At 36.9% G+C, this 20997-nt stretch overlaps 1 protein-coding gene across 4 annotated transcripts in view; it reads right to left on the bottom strand.

The window, feature by feature from the left end:
• LOC139986502 (protein groucho) overlaps positions 1–20997 on the bottom strand; it is a 154412-nt gene that overhangs the window by 102912 nt on the left and 30503 nt on the right. For 3 of the 4 annotated variants that reach the window (XM_072001899.1, XM_072001890.1, XM_072001926.1), the window contains exon 2: positions 11482–11579. In XM_072001899.1, coding sequence (XP_071858000.1) covers positions 11482–11579 — 98 coding nt within the window. Of the gene's footprint in view, positions 1–2720; positions 2816–11481; positions 11580–20997 lie in introns of those variants that run through there. The other variant, XM_072001908.1, reaches the window with a different exon arrangement.

The following is a 20997-nucleotide window of genomic DNA, read 5'->3' on the forward strand; positions in this document are numbered from 1 at the left end:
GGCGTTAAATGGAAAATTAATTTCCACTGATCCCGTCGGCGTAACAATACGTCGCGAAACGACGCGACCAACCGCATATAAGGTCCCTTTTATAACGGAAGTAATTTTTTAACGACAATAGAACCGCGTCATATTTTTGTTTACCAGCCTGACAGCGAAATAGACCCCCTGGTTCGGGCGTGCTCGCGTTCCTGTAAAATTGCATCCCTTCCCGCCGTTCCGTATAATAAATATGTGCTCGTAATAGTTGAGTGCACTACGTAACACCGTATGCAGAAACCTTCCAGTGAATGTATTGGTGTCTGCAACAATGTTCACGTGTATACAGGGTGTTTCACGCAATTGGACCACTATATATCTTTGGAATGATAGGGGACATAAACAAAAGTTTCATGAGGAAAAATTACATAGTTTCGAACGATGTACAATTTGATTAATGCGTCGTGCAAGTGACGGCGTTTTGAACATTTTTAAGTCGTTTCCATCTTTTTAAACGAGACTATACATTCGTTTGTATATCAATCATAGTATCATTTTTATTCTCTGTAAAACAGCGTTAACGTAATATAACTGGCGCAGAAGCCATCTGCATTTCGTTATATTTATTATAAAACGATGCATCGTGTAACGTGTACAGAAATTTGTAGCTTCTGCTTTTGGAAAATGCATGTATACACGTGCTTACCCTGTGTGATACATCACTCGAAACAATTTAAATTCGTCTAACGAACAAAGGCAAATAGGTATTGCGAATATTTCTGTAAACTTATATCTCTGTGAATACAGTCAGAAGATGTAACCTAAACAAAGATTTGTTTTATCGCTAAATACTATAACGAGTACTACTATACTTTGGATATTCCTTATATTTTTCCATATTGCGTGCATTATATTTTGAATCTTCAAATTTCCCATAAATACACGTACGTATGCTATAAACAGCGGTCTACTAATAAACCTTTTGTCCGTCTTCTACCGTTTTCAAGTTATGGCCCATTCGACGAGAAACACCTTGTATACGGAGCATATACCTGCACGTTTATATTGTACGCGTTTCCACCCGTGTTCCTAGCATTTTACGAACGGCCAGCAACAGCTCGGACATCGAGATAATTCTTCCCGGTTTTCCCTGCGTTATAACACCAATTACGCAAGAATTATGTTTTACGATATTTTTCTTCGCTCGCCGAGTACGTTGTAGGCTGTGTTCGGACCCGTGTACCGTACTACGAGCGACACGGTTCGCTGTTGTCGCGAATGGAAAGTGGCGTATTATCATTTAACGAGCCGCGTTACGGCGTATTAAAAAGGGGAAAACCGGTGATTGGCCTGAAACCGAAACACCAGTGTGCCATTTCTGTAAATGGTAAGAATTGAAATAACCGGACCTGAATGAATCAAATGTGTGAAATTAAGTGGAAGTTACGTATACAGTAGCATACGAATGTATTTGTACAATTGCAGAAACTTTTTATGGAAATATTATACGTGTCATACGAAACATTTTGAAATTTCGTTAGCATCGTAATAAGATCTGACTGTCATGATTGTAATGGTAAAATTCGAAAGGAATCTGAAAATGTATTACGATGTAATATAATCCATTATATTAATAGGCCTTTATTTAAAAATAACATTATCTTTGGGTTATAATGTTATTTATAATTAATCCTCAAGATAATATTCGTTTTTAACACTAATTACATATGTGTTTAACACTAGAAGTATCGATAGTTAACACGAAGCTATTTCTAGCGTTTTTGGTAAAACAAAATGACTAGTCTTTAAAAAATAGATAATAACAGAATATTTTTATATTTATTGATTCATTATTTTCTTACAGAAGGAATTCCATGTTATGTAGTAGATATTTGGTGTTATTAATTCATCTGGGATCCCCAAATAAGGGTTGACACATTTATAAAATTGTAGAAAAAGTCGTTTTGACTGCTGTGGTATTTCTAGCGTTTGCATCTAACAATCTAGCAATTGATCCGGAATTTTCCTGATAACCGATATCATCATATTCGATGATACGTAATAAAAATTTTAAAAACGTGTGGGAAGTTGTACAAAACGAGGAAATTGGTTAATTGGGGCTCGATAAATAGATTGCAGGATTCTTTTACACTTTGACAATTACCAATCGTTTTGACTGAAATTGGCATAAGTAGCCTTAATACAAAATTATTTTGAGTCTGAATACATAAAAAACAAAATAAAATTCATTATATTATTCTTTTAGTTATCGTTGCGAAAGTCATTACATCATTGCGAAAAAAATATAACATGAAGTAGGAATTTTAAAATAAAATTTGATTTGTATGGTAATTCTAGTGTTAAGATATCTTTTTTTAATACACACACATATATATTTGCGGTAAATGTGCCGTAAATTCTACGTATGCTTCTAGATTGATTTCAAATTTTACCAATGTAATCATGACAGTCGTGTCCCATTACAGTGCTAATGAAATTGCAAAATGTTTAGTATCGATCAACTCTATAAATTGAACAACAGAAAAAAAGCGATAATGTTACAAACACTCTTTTGAATCTAGTAAGTCGAATTAAAGTGACTGAAGACGAGAAGAACGAGATTAAGAAATTAATCAATTTCTTAAAATCCTGAAAAACTCATAATAATTGTCCATTATAAGGATATTGCAAATATACTTCCGTAAGTCACAGAAATGGATATTTGTAAACGAAATTTATACCTCGATTGGTTTTCACGCTTTCAGTATATTTGATGACGAAGTTGTATATTGCGATATAAAAGTCGTTGAACGAATGTGGCTCGAGTAAAGGTGCAAAAGAAACTAGCAACATGGGTTGCGTAATCTGAGGACAACAAGCGAATGGTATACTGTGTGTAAACATATCCTTTCTTTCTTTTCATCTTTTTTTCCCAGTTTCTTCTGTTTCGCTCTTTTCCCTCTTGGCTTGTCATCGTGTAATGCTTGTGTGTCTCTATTTTTTCACTGGCCAGTTTCTCGCATTCCAATTTAAGGCTGTATAAAGGGAACAAGAACACAGCATTAATATCCAGCAGCCCTTGTGAACGCGCATAGCCTTTGTTTCTCCGTTCGTTCATTCGTTCCTTGTGTCGTTTGCCTTCATCGCAGCCGTCGTCATAGTCGCAGCATTAAATTAAAACGCGCGCACGTTCGCGTTTCGCGTTGACAATGAAACTAACGAGAAAAATTGTTATGTACGAAGGGGAAAACAAAGAGCTTGGTAAAAGAATGGGAAAAGAGAAACGAGAGAAGAAAAAGGAATCAGGTTGGCTAATTCGTGACAACGAACGGTGTAAGAGCAGCGGCCTCCTGCAGACAGCTTCGAACGCAGAGTAATAACCCAATGAACATCCTCGTAAAACGCACTCCGTGGCAAAACGACTTCCTTTTTCCGCAACTGCCATACAACGATGCATATACACGATGTTCTATGATACAATCAGCAAGTAGATGATTCTATGTGAAAAGGTAAATCGAAAATATACGATAACATTTCTTTTATTCCATGCGATGCTTCGTTTTCGATAGAATTGAATTTTTTCGATATATTTTCTATACACCTAAAGCTGGTTAATTAGCGACTGGTTACGATTACGCAATCAGCAAGAGTATATTCTACAGGTGGAAATATGTGAAAAATGTAGAGACAAAATTTTTACGTTTAAGGTTTCATTCGAGAGAAAAAAAAAAAATAGTTTGAACATGTCTAATTAAAAATTGCCCTGCTACAGTAGGTACTTGATAAATATTGGAGTTTCATTTTCTCCGAAATTCTGTGAACAAATTTTTCCTACATTTCCAATTTATTTTCCCTGATTATTCAATCCTATACAATCCGCAGTTAGTCAAGTTAAAAAATACACGATAAATTTTCACAAACTCGATTTACTCGAAAACGAAGAGCATCGTACGAACAAATTCTGTTCCATATTCCACACTTAACTTTCCACGTAAAATCGCTGTCGCGTTGATCGTACCACGATTACTGCTACACCCTGTAGATACACGCTGCAAGACATATTTCACGCAGCCACTTTCCGTACGTGAATATCGTTGGCAACTAAGTGATTGCGGATTTTGTCATTAGATGGCATTGACAAAATCCGCAATCACTTAGTTGCCAATCCAATAATTGTCAATTGCGGAGACGTTCGATAAAAGCAAACAATCCGGCAACTAACTATCATTCGTTAAAGCATAATTTGATGAGACAGGTCTGTCGGAAGGAAAAAACATCCAAGGCGATTAACTAATCTCGCAGCCGCGTCGGTTAGCAGAGAAATTGTAGGATTCGCGTGAGTTGATGGCGGAAGGCATTGCGACGCAACGAGAGGCACCCATCGATGGGAATTGATAGGCAATTATTGTTCTCCGTTGGATCCTCGAATCGCGGAAGCGAATGTCCATCGAATGCCCAGCGTGCTTCGACCTTTTGCTGTTCCAGCCGCGAAACTATAGTGGCGCGACACGACCCGTGTGATCGACAGACAATGTTATATCGCGCGTGTACAGGACAGTCGTCGTGGCTGCGTAAAATAGCCCTTCCGGTTGCTGGTCGATGGCGATCTATACGCTCGATACTCGTAACGAGGCTCACGAACGTTTTTACGAACGTGGACGAACGTTTGCTTTAAAAGGGTCGGTTGAATTATTCAACAGAGGGCGTTGTTCGATTTAGCGCGCTGCAAATTAGATGTTCTTTTAATAAACTTTAATAAACTCAGAAAGACTATTTCACGGTGATCGTGTTTTTCTCAGAATGTTATTTTCCAGTCTTGCAGAGTGGATAAGAGAGATATTAAATCGATTCATATCGAATCCTTCTTGCGTTTATGCGTTGGCTTTTTCTGTGATATAAACCGAACTCGTGTTTTTGCGTTTGGTATCTTTTCACAGTTATAGAAATAGCAAAAGTGTTTGAACGGCTTGCGGGACTCTTTTGGAACACAAATCTTTCAATAATGAAGATCAAAGAATTTTTCAAAATGTAAATCGTGACACGCTCAAAGACGAAGAAAGTTACCTTAAAATATACCGTGTCAAATTAGGTTGGAAAAGACGTAATCTTCATTGAATTTCAATATCTGTATAAGAGGCAATTGAAAGGGAAAAATAAATGACATCATCCGTTCGACTACGTCACGATAAATTAATACGATATTAACGATCGATCGTTCGATAATTCTGGTTGGGTGAGCGGGCTCGTGGAGCCCATTAATTATTTCAGATTGACGCCGTGCAACAATTTACAAGCCGTCTTATCGAGTCCGCTTCTCTCCACCTGAACGTTCCAAGACATAAATACGCGGAAACGCGCACCTGTTCCTCATCGCGAGCGTACTGCCGTTACGAAATTCACCACGGTTCGAGCTCTCTCAATTTGTAAACGGCAAATTTATAGCCCTCTCGTTCCCTTCCACCTCTCATCGTCACACCCTATATAACGTGCTCATACTTATGCGGAATCGAGTCCGCGAAAGCATTTATCCGAGCGTACCGTGTTTGATAATAAAACTAACGCGGTCTCTGCCACTTTCCGCATCATCGAGCGTATAATACAGACATAAAATGAATTATTCTATACGATCGCGCTGTTTGCGCGGAAAATTCTCCGCTGCGGTTTATGCAATCTTTCTACCCGTGTTATTCCCGGCAACGCGCCCGGCATTTGTTGCGTTCTGATCGAACATTGTCGAAAATAAATCATTCAATCGAGAGAGAAATGTGTTTTCGTCTATGTACATTTCCTTTCGTTTCTTTTTTTTTTCCTTTTTTTAGAAATATACGCGCGTATGTGTAAATTGTGAATACGGCAAATTGGGTGCTTTGATTGGTAATTGGATTAAAAACCGGCGCGTTATACAATTTTTTAGGATGTTTGTCTGATTAAATTGGATATAGATTTTTCAAGTATTTCCCTGTATTGAATTATTTTGTTTCACATATTGCGTTATTCAATTACTAAACCTGTTATTCTTCTTGTATCTATAGATACAATCTGAAATAGAGATGGTATATCAATGGATATTATTAAAATACAGGTAGTTTTTCAATATTTTATAGATAGCTGTTGGATATTTCATACTTTTTATCGATGGATGTATTTCAAAAATGATATTTTAAGATGCAGACACGAAGAAGAAGCGAGGAAATCAGCAGTGAAGTGAATCAAATTTATATTCTTCATTCATTTACATAATTATCAATTTTTAAGTATTTGTATGAAAGTTTAAAAACAACGTTTACAGAAAGTGCTTCGGCCAAATTCAGATCGGATGATCGTACTCCGACCGCATTTCATCGATCGAACTCAATTTGGTTCGAAGAGATCGGATTGACGTAGCTTTTCAATCTGATTCAACTTGATTCAACTCGTTCTGACTCGACTTAGCCGGACCCAAACGACTCACGCGGATTCGGCCCGAACGAACTTAACTCGCTTTAATCCAATCTAAAGCAATTCGGTTCAATTTCATTAATCCAACTCGTTTCGATCTGAATCGACTCAACGGCTGACCGATCTAAATAGCTCAATTTCACTTAACTCGATCCGGTTCAGCTAGATTAAACCGATTGATCTTTGAAATTATAAAACGATAATAAAAATAAGAATTAATAAGAAAATAGATGCGGATAAGGAATATCTGAAAACGTGTATAAGTGGAGCGTGGAATTATCGACATGGCATTATGGTATTTCCACATTATCATAGTGTTGAGAGAATATGAATAGAACAAAGATCAAAATATCATCTAATTAACGTTAGAACTCTAGAAGCTTCATTTTACCGTTGTCAACTAAGTGATTGCAGATTTTATCAATACCTTCTATTGACAAAATCCGCAATCACTTAGTTACCAACCCAATAGATCTTCGAAAGTGATTATACAATAATTTTCAGTTGTAAATTTTTAAATGCAAATGGTTTTCGTGATCTTATATGTTGAAGTGGTCATCACTTCTAAGAAAACTCTATATCTGGTATTTTAGTTTTCTCAAGCACTGAAGCCATCAACAGCTTATAGACAAAAGACCGCATCGAAGGCAAACCATAAACAGTAGATAGGCGACATTGACTTCAGGATTTTCAGTCAAAATATATTTTTTCTACCTTACAATTTATCCACGCGTTCCTTTGTATTCACATACATCTAATAACCTCAACATTATAAATATTTTTAAAAAACATTAACATAAAATATATTTTGCCGAGTCATATTCGATAACTCTTTATTAGTTACGTAGTTACGTAATAGACGAACTATTTTTTATTCAAACTCAAATTGAACGTATCATGAAAACTTAAAGAATGAATATAATCAGTTACTCTATACATATTTATTTGACGATGTAACTAACAATAAAGATGTTCTATTTCAAATTCCGTACATAGTAAGCTATCATGAAATTTGAAATTTTTACAAAAACAATTTATCATAATAAAATATCTTTCCTTCGCTTATACTCTGCCACACTTTATATTTACAAATTAAAATTGCAAAGTATGAAACATCCTCTCTACGTACTTCACGATATCTACTTCAATAACCGATTAATTATACGACTGCTAATAATAGATTACGCTACTCTACTACATATTCCTAGAACACTAGATCGCAATAATTAGAGAGAAAATAAACATGATCGGAATGATCGGATAAAAAGAATTGAAGATAAAAATAAACAGAATAGTCGGGAAACAAGAACGAGCGAAATAATCTCATTTGAAGTTCTATGGCGTATAATGTTAAGATTATCAGAACGGACAACACGATTCCTAATTTCTCTTAAAATGATGCATTTTCGATAATTAAAATAATCTTTCGTAAGATATACGAACAGAAGCTTCTTTCTTTCTCGGCATTATGCACTTTCCTATACATTCTTCGTGCTACTTTCTCCCATACGAATTATACATTTTACGTACTTGATAGTTACAATGTTAAGAATTCTACCTCAACCTTGTCTCATTCGTACTCGAATTACATACACGAATAGGCCACTTAACCCTTTGCACTGCGAATTTAATTTCAATTTCGTTACCATCAGCTCGCAACGCTTTTAACTGTTTTATTTGAAATTTACTTTAACTAAAAAATAATAGAATTTAAATTTAAAAAAGGAAGAAACAAATGCACTTAAATACCAGTTTTATTCACACTATTGTTGTATTTTGTAATTTTTAAATGTATGATATATCTTGAAACAATTTCCAGGATACAATCCTGGTTTTTTTTTTTTTTTCGTACGTTTCACAAAAAAAAGTGGACATGAGATAATATCGAGTGAGACAAAGGAATTCCTGAGATAAAAACTGATGTCGAGTCACACTCGACGTACGAGTGCAAAAGGTTAAGTACTTTTTTTCTCTGTCGAACACCAGATACGTTAACTAACAAATTTTCAACACCTGTGACATACAGTAGCGCATGATCAGACAGAGTTTTAGCGGAAAGTGTTACGATCATCAGCTACGAGTACGTACGCGTCGCCGCGGCAAACATTTTCATTCTCGTCTCGTTTGAACGGCGTAGCTCGCTTCGAACCATGCGAGAGAGGTGCGAGGTATGGCCGAGGAAAAATCGAGCACTCTCCGGAAGAGTTGGTGTGCACCGAGTGCGAAATTGGCTACTTTCTGACCGTCCTGTATAGTTGCATGAGCGCGTGGAAATGTCGCACGCGGCTCACGTACGTCTCGCACATATTTATGCATGCATGCGCGTATGCACACAGCTCCCGGGTTTCTCCTCCCTCTCTCTCTCTTTTTCTCTTTCTCTCTATCTTTATAGTTTCCTCTGCTTCGCTATCTCTCTTTATCCCCTGCTCTCTGGCCCTCGTGTCGTTGTGACACGAAACAGCAATTTAAGTTTCCGTCGTCGGTGGAAATCGTGCGGCACGTGACGCCGCGAATTAACACGTTAAAGGGTCGGAACATAAATTAACGTGTCAAGCCGTAGATAAGGATCACCAGGCACACGGTGAAAACCGACACTTCGAACGAAGAAAGTTCCCTTATCAGGCAACTTTTCTTCGCTGCCCGGTTTACTCGCTTTGCGTGTACCCGATTTCTATCTCCGCCGATTACCTTCTATATTCCTATACTTGTTACCGTTTTTACGACGTTATTTATTTCGAGCGGTCGGCCATAAGAACGTTTAACGGGTGGGCTGAGTGAAAAATATGAGATTCGTCTAGATTTGCTAAAAACTTTTCGAACATCGTTTCCACCCTTTTTATCAGGTAATTGGAATTTTTTTATTGTATATATGTATATTAGTTGGAATTTCGGCGGTGAATTATAATTACTATAGATTGTCAAGATGCAAACAGAATTTGTACGCAGTTGTGGAATATTCCGAGTTGCAGTAATCTGCAGAATGCACATAATATATTGTTGAGAGTCGTGGATCTTAATTGCCGAAATAAAAGTAAAGGAACACCAAGGTTACACTTAGAATTCATATTAAAATAGTTTTAGATTTATTTAATAAACGATTTCCTGGATCTTCGTCGATATACATTTGCACGCGTCTCAGCACTTTCTTTGTCTCACCATCTTTCATATCAGACTGCCAACGGAACAGTTAGATTCATTTGTTTTTCGAAACGCCGCGTACACACATACTTCACACACTCATATTCACATACATGTGTCACTACTACGCGGCCAATCTAGTCTAACACGCAAAATTATACATTTCTCAATATATATAAAATACACGAACCTGAATACTTTTTATTATAATATAATAGGAGAAAGAAATCTTCGATTGTATTCGTAGTGATGTGAATCTGTATAAAAATCTGCAGTTTAACTATAACAATATCTAATTTAATAAATTCCATATGAAGTCACATTTGAGAGAAATTTCATTTTCATAAAATAAAGAAACTTAATTTGAACGATACAAAGTAACAAAGATTTGTCGGAATGTATGTATACCTTCCTTCCATTGACTGACAATGTAATCAAAGAAGAGAAAATGGAAATGAAAACGAGTAACATAAAATGAAAATTCAATTCTGATATGCAATGTATCAACGACAAGCACGTCATAATAACGTTTTCGTTCTAAGATCATATGTCAGCTATTTACGTACAGGATCAACTTTTCAAACCGGTATTTATCAGAATACGATATAAAGAATTCACAGACTACTAAAACTCTAAAGATCTGAAAGGTAGCATAAAATACATTGACATGGCTAGAGAGCAGCGGGCAGAGGAATTAACTCGCAGGCGGTGTGTCAAAAAGAAAATGTGTTACGAGACGGTTGGCGAAGAAACTGAATGGCTGATAGACGCGTAACACGCGTGCATAGAATCGAAACCGAGAGGCCTGCTCGTCCTCTAGGCTATGTGCATACTTCAGTGTGCATAGCTTCCGCTTGGACAAACAATTCTCTGCCTACATCTGTCGGTTTGTCTCTGTTCGGTTCGCCTACGCGGCGACACGACGTTTGCGCAAACATTTCCGAGATAAGATCCGGCGTATGTCCGAAGAATTGACTGTGGTCGATTAATTACTCTGTCACGAGGATAAATACTACTATGACGATTGTCAGGAAAAGTACGAGACTAACGGAACGTGATTGAAAAGATAAAATAACTAGATATATCGGTTTTGGAGTAGATAAACCGCCAACTAGCGGAATTTCAATTTTTATTTTATTCTTATTGAATTTCCTTTTTTGTTTTAATTCGAAAGTATCAGTTACGAAAAAATGTGCGCGTGAAATAATACCTACATATTCTTCCAGTTTTCACATGAGAAATCCATTTTGTTTGAATACTACGCAAATTGTAATATCGTTTAATTAATTATTCGAATTCTCTTCTGTTACACATTTTGATTGTATAGAGGTATAAAACAAAGCAAATATTATACATAGATTATAATTTAAAGATAAGCAATGATATAGGAACGATATATTGTAACTTAATAGCATAAATACACCATTGCAAATATTAAAATTGAATTCCTTCGGGTCCATCGTTATCTCCTTCTCTTATCTTCCATCATTCGAACGATAAAAAAGAATAAATAATTCACGCAACCCCACATTTTTACTTAATTTACGATTGACAGCCGTATTATTATTTCATACGCGCGGCATAACTTCTCCTGACAGCGTACACTTGCGCGAATAATTATAAGTGATACCACGTTTCTTACGTCTTACTGTAATCAGATATGTATCTCTTCGAACGGTCGATCGAGAAAGATACAGAAAAAAAGAAACATTAAACCGTGCTGCAACTTTCGTTCAATTTGCAACTGAAATTAAACCACGATTTCTTTTTTTTTTCTTTTCCTCCTGATCGTGACCGTCGCTACGTTAAATTGCCGTGACGCGAATGCCAACGAGGAAACGTTACACGTGTTTTCCAATCGTAAAAATACGTTCAAAGTATCAGGTGGGAGGGCTTGATTTACGATCATTGAAAATAAAGATTTACCTGTGATATTGTGTCTGAAGAAAGTTGAAGTCCTCCTTGATACGATCGCACAACTCGCCGATCGAGAATTTATATTGCTGGCCAGGTTGCGGTGGACCCTGAAACATCAAATAAAACGCATAAGATTGGCTGCTTGGCCGATCCGAAATGTTTTTTACTCGTCGAAACACACTGCCTGCCGTTCCCTTTATATAAAAATCGTTCCCAAGGATGAACGAACAAATTTTCATGCAACGAGCTCTTTATCTCACGACTTGACCGCGGAAAAATGCGAAACACGTTTTAAACGATTGCCTGCATTGTTACATTTTACAATAAAGCAGACAAACGGGTATAATTAGTCTTTAACTGCTTCTAGATGAAATCAAATAACATTGTCCTGATTGTAGAACAATGCTTTGAGAATAGTTTCTTAGTATTATTAGATATGCAGTTAGCTGTGCACCTTATTTATGTTTTATCGTAAAAGGGAAAAGTAAAGATTTATCTATGCGTTGATGAAAATCATTTTTAACCCTTTCACGCCGCGTTGTACTTTAATGAGATATTAATTGTATTTATTCTCGGTGAAGGCGCGTTATGTTTTCATTACGAAACGATCTGAGATATACGTTTCTATTATTATCCAGCCATCGATTAATTAAAAATACCCTTTGGACTTATTTTTGGTGCAACGTTGTTATTTTTGTTAAAAAAAAAATTAGCTAACTTAGAAAAGAATTACGACTGCCTCCTCTTTTCAATTTTATGGTAATTAAATCGTTAAGAATCTGTGCACCGTGGGTCGATCAAGTACATAACAAAAAAGAATATAGCAGCAGCTAACTTTATTTAAACAATCGAAATTCCATCCCTCTGAACGGTACCTAACAGCTGACCGCACTTCCTATCAAATTCTCATAAACCAATTCATTTACGATCTACCATCAAAGTGCGGTTCCGAACTTCTGATCTATAATGTACTTTGCCGTGCGAGCCAGCGTAGAGAGCATCAACGATGAAAAAGGAAGCCCTGGAAGCGGTAGACGACTAAAAGGTTACCCTTAAACGACTCTGCTTGATCTTGTTTGCAACCGAGCGAACCCGAAGCCGACATGGGGAGAGAGTCAGGAAAATATTTCCTCGTGTCTCGAGTTTTCATTGGACGAAAAGCTCAGTCAAATAGATCGCGTGAAAACAGTGATGTGAATTTGATCAACAGACGACGAGAGAGGTCATGATTTTATCGAAGGTGGTGTTCGTAGATCGGCTAAAGACACAGCGAAGTAATAAATTGAAAACTTTTGAGACGAATTTTTAATAATGAACGCAATAAGATAACAATGCACGTTGTAATATCCAAAGTAAGGTTTGCAAAAATGTAATTTTATTTACGATAACATCTTATATTCCACTGAGTCCCAAAAAAATTCAAGCCATCTAGTAGATAGTCTTTATAAAAGTTACAACTTACAAAGTGTTGCTCATTAAGAAACTGCGAGAATTATATTGTACATGAAACCGTAAATTCTATTTTATTTAATCCTTTCAAAGCAAAGCTGGGCAAAATTTAGAGGAAAAGTATGTCAAATGCTGCTTCAAGTAATCGCTGTTCTATGATCCAAATAAAATACTATTTTAAATAGACAACGAAATTTCGTGAAATAAAATGTTTTTATTTCGATAATGTAAAACATAAAATAAAATATTTCAAAATATCTTGACGATTGAAATCGGTGGAGAAAAGAGGTGATATTAAAACGCAAGAAACCATAATATCGTCAAAATAGATTTTTCTTTTCTAGTATGGCTATTTGCATGTAACAGGGTGCATCGTTTAACGTTTTCGTCGTTTAGGCTACTCCTTCGCTGACACAGAATCAATCCAATTTTAAACTAAACAATGCTTCAACCGGGGCAGACGATGGGATCGTTGTATTATATTTAAAAAATAATTGTTTCATATATTTGTATCTCGTGATATTTTGAATTCGTGAATCATTATCACCTAAGTTGCGATCATTGTCAGAAATATCCTCACTAGGTTTTTCCATGAATAAAAAGAAATCATCTAATTCTGTCGTATCTTATACTTTGCTTTGCGAAAACATTAATTTTGTTTATCTGGAGCTGTTATTTCTTCCGAAGCTTTTAACGCTATTTCTTTGATGTAATTGCATCTAGCTTCCACTAAATCGTCTGCAATCCACTGTAATTTCCATACTGGATGACTAACAGTCGCAATTATGTAATCATTTGCGCTCTCTGGACAATCTTACGAATGATGAAACCGAGTTCTCAAACATGATATCAAATGAATTTTTCAAGGGTTTCAAGGGTTCGCAATTCTCAAGGCTTCTGTAACATTCTCTACGATCCGATGTCTTGCAAATTATGTTCTACAGTCAAAATCCACGGAAGAATGCCAACCATATAGACATTGTCCCCTTGCAGTTTATCCAAAGCATATGCAATTGGTCGCATATAACGCTCATATTCTCTTAGGAATTCAACGTCTGTGAAGGTGAATGATGTTATATCGAATATTTCGATTCTGCATTCAGTGATTCTCTTATACTGTCGTACTGTGAGTTCCATCGTGTTGGTCATCGTGTTATTTGTTTTTGATCAGGATCTATTAGTTTTGTGCCAGAAAACTAAACATCTTAACATGGAAGACTTGTACATTTTTTTTATAACCGAAATGTTCTTCGGCAATTTTATTCGAGTCTTTAGCAGCAATTAAAGTCAGCGTGTGACTACAACATCTACGATGCTTATGCAGATTATGATACTTATCTTCAGCATCTGCTGTATTCAAAATATCCACACTGGAGAAACTTAATGTTTGTTCCTGTTCCGTATATTCAGATGCTTGTTCCGCAGTCTCAAACGCCTGAATATTATAATGAAATTTTTTAAAAACTTTGTAGAAATTGCTGCCATTATCCGTAACGGTATGCGTAATTTTATTAAAACATAAATCGTTTATATACATGCACGATTAATGCCGCAATTCGAGCGTGTGTGTGAGGATATTCTAATCGCGAGTAAACTATAGCTTTCGACTGACGTTAAAATTTGTATCTATCCAATGTACAGTGATGCCGATAAAGCTTCTCCGAAAGCAAGACCATATATCAGCGGTTGTACTGACATATTTTATCCGTTCTAAGTCTTCTTTTATATTTCCTATCGTATCTTTATATTTTGTACACATTTTCATAACCAGACTTTTACGACATATAAACTTTACCTCTGATTTCGATTTGCTGAGTCCGGATATTAATTGTTTAAATTCGGATTCTTCCACTGTCGTAAAAAGTTTGTATCGCTACATATGTAATCGGGTATTACATCTTCCGTTTTTTCTTAATTAATTCGTTTGCTTCTTGCGATGATTCCTTTAGTTACGTCGTTTATATCTTTTTGTATCTATATCAAACTCTCGCGAACATTTTCATGCCAAACATACGCTGATAATAAATCTGTGTGATAAGTACACAGATGTAAGAAGAAATTGGTTGTAGTATTTACAATTCCTTCGAAAAACAACTTTTGCTTTCCCCAAAACGCGAGTACTATCTGAATTTTGCTGTTTAATGAAGAGAAGTATCTAAGATTGTTGGAATTTCGCCATAACTTTCTTCTAAAATTGCATCTATTTCTTCGGTTGACGAAGTCCAATTTTCCCATATGAATATTTAAAACGCGGTTGAAATAATTTTTTAAGCTTAAGAACACAAAAAGATAGAGTAACACTAATTAATACTATCTGGTAACAATGACAAACTGATAATGAGTATCCGGTCTGTTATTTTGATAAACATACACAACAATACCAAAGAAACAAATTCCAAAAGATTAGGAAACTATTTGTATCATATACTAAGGATATTGAGCAGACGTTGATAATTTCTGGGAATAACATTTGGTCGTTACAAATAAGAGAGAAAATAGGATACAATAAATAAAACATTTCAAACGAAAACCTCGCTATTTTGACTATCAAATAAAATACAATTACAAACACTATTAGAAAAACTTGTTCCAACAAATAAAATACTTTATTCTTAAAAATACTCGTATGATTTAGTATAAAAAAGTTATTTACTATTTCCTGTTTGAAGTAATATTTACCCAGCTTCGTTTCAAAGATAAGAAACCATAGACAAATTTAAAAAAATTGTTTATCACATTGTGAAACAATTTATGCATTCGTGTCAACCATGCAATTATAATCTTTTCCGTGTTTCAACGCTGTGACTATGAAAAAGGTACCCCGAGCATTAACGGAATATCTTTTCCATCGCTGTTTCTTCCACATAGACTCTACGATCTGATTCTACAATTTGAAATATTTATGATAATATAACGCTGCTTAATGGGTTTATTTCACTCCTAATTAATTTTACGACGTCGCTATACAACAGTCCGGATTTTCCGTTGGCTTTCTAGCAAACGCTCGTATGAATGGCGCGGACTTGCTTAGATGGGAATCGAGTATTTTCGAGGCGTAATCGGACGTCGTGATTGCGTACGGAACAAACGGTAATACTTCGATGTGCCGGATGCACTTGTCACGGCCCACGTAAGCAGCCGCCTCGAGGCATGCACACACGAACACAGCCGGCATAAGCGGCGGAAATCGTGCCGCTGCTTTGGCTTCCGTTCGCTGATTACGCCTCCAGTTTAAACCTGCGCGTACCCCGTAGACGTGTACGCGCGAGCCTCACTTCGCTCTCCTCGCCACCGACAATTTCAGCTCGTAAAAGCTTGCTCGTAAGAGCGAGGAAGCGCGAGGAAAAAAATACTTGAGGAAACACTTTAGATAGAAATCGACTCTCGTCGACCGCGAGAAACATTGTTTCTTCCTACCCCAGCGAATATTCATCGGAAGAGAAGTTTCTCGTAAAACCTGTGCCAGATATTGCCTCGTCGAGTGTAAAGACGCAACCGACTATCGCTGCTACCCTTTCCAGGATAATCGTCTCGACTTCAGCTTGTATAGTCGTCCGGTAATTGTCATTAATTAGCGGCATCCAACAATTTAAGTCTACTGATAATTCACAGACTTTTGGTGGAAAGGAAGAAGAAGGTGGTAGAGAGAAAAAGAAATGAAGATAATCGTCGAGAGACTCGGAAACTTCTTTAGTTTCCTCTTTGCATCGCTGGTAGAATCTGTTTAAGAAACGCTGATATATCGTGAGATTTCAAGTGCGATCTATTAGGCGCGTTTGCTCGATAAAGTCACGTTTGTGTAACTTTTACACATTGTTTCAGTGCATGGCTATCTTAACCCTATTGAGTCTAATGAGACAACAGATAGCTAAGATAATTTTTAGAAAGGTTGTAAAATCGTTGTAATCGAGATTCATAGGGATATATTAGGTTGTCCGGAAGGTGTCTTTCTTTCGCAAACGTGTTTTTTACACAGTGCACCTTCGTACAAAGGTGAAACCAAGTCTGTGAAATATCGCGGTGTTTATCTCAACGGTACAAAATGGATCGTACGTAATTCGACAAAATAATATAAAACAAAAAAACGTTGCGCGTCTATTATTCCTTCATAAAACGAAAGACACTTTTCGGACAACCTAATACGATCCTACTATAAATGAGAATCTCAAACTACCTTTTCTTCATTTTTCAAATTTCTGTTGCATTATATAATATTACGTATTAACGTAATTACCATTAGGCGGTTAAAAAAAAATTCATGTCGTGAATACACAGTACGAACATAAAAAATTGTAGACCGAAACAGTTTCAAATATTTCAACACGAGAGGTTTGTATTCGGTGATTCATGAAATTTACATTGCAGCCTGAAATTTGTGACAATTGTGACTCGAGGAAAGCGTCGAACGAGTGCTTACAATTCAAAGGAGGAAACGTATAGCGAAACGACATTTCAGGCGACACGTCAGCCGGATTTTCCGCAGCGACCAAAGATATCTCGAGTTGTCTCGCAACGGTCGTCCTTTCCGCGATCGATAAAGATCCACACCACGTATCCCGGATCTAGCTTTTATTCCTGGTGAAACAGCAGACGCGAGAGAGTGTCAGGAACGGCGGAAATAGTGGCGCAAATTCGGTTGCTGCTCCGGCATTTGAGAGCCCGATGGAAACCCACGCTTACCGACTTTGGCGGCAGCTGTACCAGCGCCCACGACCGTAAAAGCCACATTATTACCGGTAGTACCGCTGCTACCCACCTCCGTATACCTGTCGGTAATAACGTTACGAGCGTGTTATCGATCGTTTTGCACGTCGTACCCCGCAAAACGGATACGCCACGACGGCCTCGTAAAAGCTGAAATAGTTCTCCACCTCTACACCTCCACCTCTTCTATCTGTTTCCCCCGACTCGATATATATCATGTTCTTTCTCTTCTACCCTTTCGCCTATTCTATCAATTTCTGTTTCTCTCTCAGAGAAAAGGTGAGAGAGAAAGAGAGTCTATACCCGTTATTCAACACAAGTTTAATAAAAAATGTTCAAATTTAAAAGTATGGACGATGGAGATGATAGAGATATTTTGCTAACGCATAAAAAGAAGATTTCGAATGTGAGGTAATTAACGTTTCTGCAAATGCGAAGAACTTGTGTTTCTCTTTTTACGAGAATTTTCTGGTTCGATAGATATCGGTTGTACATACGTGAGAGTTTGTGTAGAATCAACGTGCAGAATATTCAACTGTAGAAGGGCGTATATACCAGAAACAGTGATATTTAAAAATAAATATTTAGATCAACAAATTTGTACACTAGAAATCTTGGTAACTGTTTATCTCGAAATTAGACTAATAGTAAAACGAAGAGATGTCAAATATCAATCTGGGACTATTATTGAACTTATTGTAATAATTGTTAAAAATGAGAATGTGAGTTCGCGCTCGCCATCCATATGCAGATGCGCTAGTTACAATAAATAATAACTACAAGATAGTTCTAAATACAATCGATAGATTTAATCAATAGATTTAAGATGTTCTTTTGTTTTTATTCCTAGTCCATGTAAAAAAGTGCAATAAAGATTTTTCGGCTTAGAACGATGTGATAGATTTATCCAAAGAATAAAATAATAGCTAATATGATCCTACCTCTGAATACAGAGATAACAACAATAATAATTATTCGTAGATAGCGAAAGCAAGTTATTACTCCACAGTCGCCATAGCTAAAATCCAGAAGCAACGATCAAAGTATTCCCTCGATAATCAACCCGTAACGCATCCATCGAACTAGAGAGTAACTTATCGAGGTTGATTTTTCCTCGAGCCAGCCTTCCACACAGTGTTATCTCGACCAAACCACTCCCCTAAATCACAGCATGTGCGACAAGAGTTTTCTCGCGAGTAGAACGAAGCGTGAAGAGTTGGCGAAGCAGCGAGCACGATAAAACTCGATACGTCGTTTATGACGGGAAAACAACCCCTGTGACTTTTCTCGAATCGATAAGGCGCGCTTATCAAGTTAACGTAATATTTGCCAGTGCCTGGCGTCGCGCTGGTTGTCACGAAGCCGTCAAACGCGACGTTGCGTATCTTATTTGTCGTGTATTTCATTGTTCGTTTCGAACGCGCGAGTACACGAGGCAGATCGCTCGTACCAACATGTTTTTAACCGATATCAGACACGTGCAAACGCATCAGGATACCTGCATCCGGTTAGCGGGCCACCTTTTAAAGGACGAACGTACGAAGGAATAAGCGCGCGAGTGTGAACGTGTTAGCGGCGCTCGAGGTTCGCAAGAATTGACGTAGCCACGCGCGCTGCTGATCGGCAGAATCGTTGATCCCATTTGTCCGCGCAAAGCCACCCGCGGTCAATCCAATTAATTTATTGGCTTTCGCCGCGGAGCACCCATACTCTCTCGTCCACGCTTGCTCGACGCTATACTTAACGGCACGAGCTTCCGCCGACGTGCATCGTGATAATGCGCGCACCGCACCGAGAAAAGCCCAATCCCCGACGATTACGAACACCTCTCTCTTCCAGTGAGTAAATATCCCTGGTGGATTTAATCGATTGAAATTGGTTTCCTTCGATTTCGACGATGATTTAGCGCAGGCCGTGTAAAATACGTACATTTTCGCATTAATGGAAATATATGAAATACGCTTTAAAAGTAAAACTCTGGAATGGGACTTTGGTTTGTGATCTTAGTCGAGGCGAATGTACACCAATGCACGGCTAAGTAATGATTGAATTTCATCGATTCTTGCGATCATTTAGCACTTTGACTGTCTATTCAGATATGTATAATTTTGTGTGCTAGACTAGATTGGCTGCATAGTGGTGACACACATGTGTGAATATGAGTGTGTGAAAGTATGTGTGTGCGCGGAGTCTCGAAAAACAGATGAATGTAACTGTTTCGTTGGCAGTGTAATATGGAAGATGGTAAGACAAAGAAAGTGCTGAGACGCGTGCAAATGTATATCGACGAAGATCCTGGAAATCGCTTATTAAATAAATGTAAAACTATTTTAATATGAATTCTAAGTGTAACCTTAATGTTCCTTTACTTTTATTTCGGCAATTAAGATCCACGATTCCCAACACTGCCACACCGAAATCACATGTTTCGCTTACGACGCCACAGTGTTTTAACACAGTACACTGTTAGATGCAAGATTCTCATTTTTTTTATTGATGTTCCAATAAAAATGTTTAATTGTTCAATAGGGCACTTTTTATTTCAAAGTATCTTCTATTTATCGGTTATATTCAAAATGCCCTAACTGTCAATTTTCATACAATTTTTACAATTGTAAGAAGTTCAAGCGCACCGGTTACCAATGACCAACCGTGGCGTCACAGGAGAAACCGTGGCTGGTCATATATGACCAATGTAGCGATTGATCCGGAATTTTCCTGATAACTGATATCATATTGAATGATACGCAGTAAAAATGTTAAAAGCGTGTGGCAAGTTGTACAAAACGAGGAAACTTTTTAATTGAGGCTCGATAAATAGATTGCAGGACCCTTTTACACTTTGACAAGTACCAGACATTTCGACTGGCATTGGTATAAGTATCCTTGATACAAAATTATTTTGAGTTTGAATACATAAAAAATAAAAAAATTCATTATATTATTCTTTCAGTTATCGTTACGAAAGTCATTACATCATTGCGGAAAAAAATATAACACGAAGTAGGAATTTTAAAATAAAATTGTAAAATCAGCCAATTTGACTTGTGTGATAGTTCTAGTGTTAATAATAATGATTAAAAATTGATTAATAGGTACAAATATATAAAATATACTTCAGATTTGTTCGTTTATCTTTGAAGCTTCATTCTGATAATTATATAGAATTAGTAGGCGTTAATAGAAGTAATAATTGATATTAATTGGCGTAAATGAAAGGGCAATAACCGAAGGTGGATGAAAATTGGTCATAAAGAGACAGTCAATTAAATGACTTTATTGCGCGTTTGTACGATGTTGGGTTGTTAAAAAACAATGCAAAGGTATAGACATGTACATGTTTCTAATTTTGTAACAAGTCTCAAATTTGAT

Source organism: Bombus fervidus, chromosome 1 (genome assembly GCF_041682495.2).
Source record: "Bombus fervidus isolate BK054 chromosome 1, iyBomFerv1, whole genome shotgun sequence".
Lineage (NCBI taxonomy): Eukaryota > Metazoa > Arthropoda > Insecta > Hymenoptera > Apidae > Bombus > Bombus fervidus.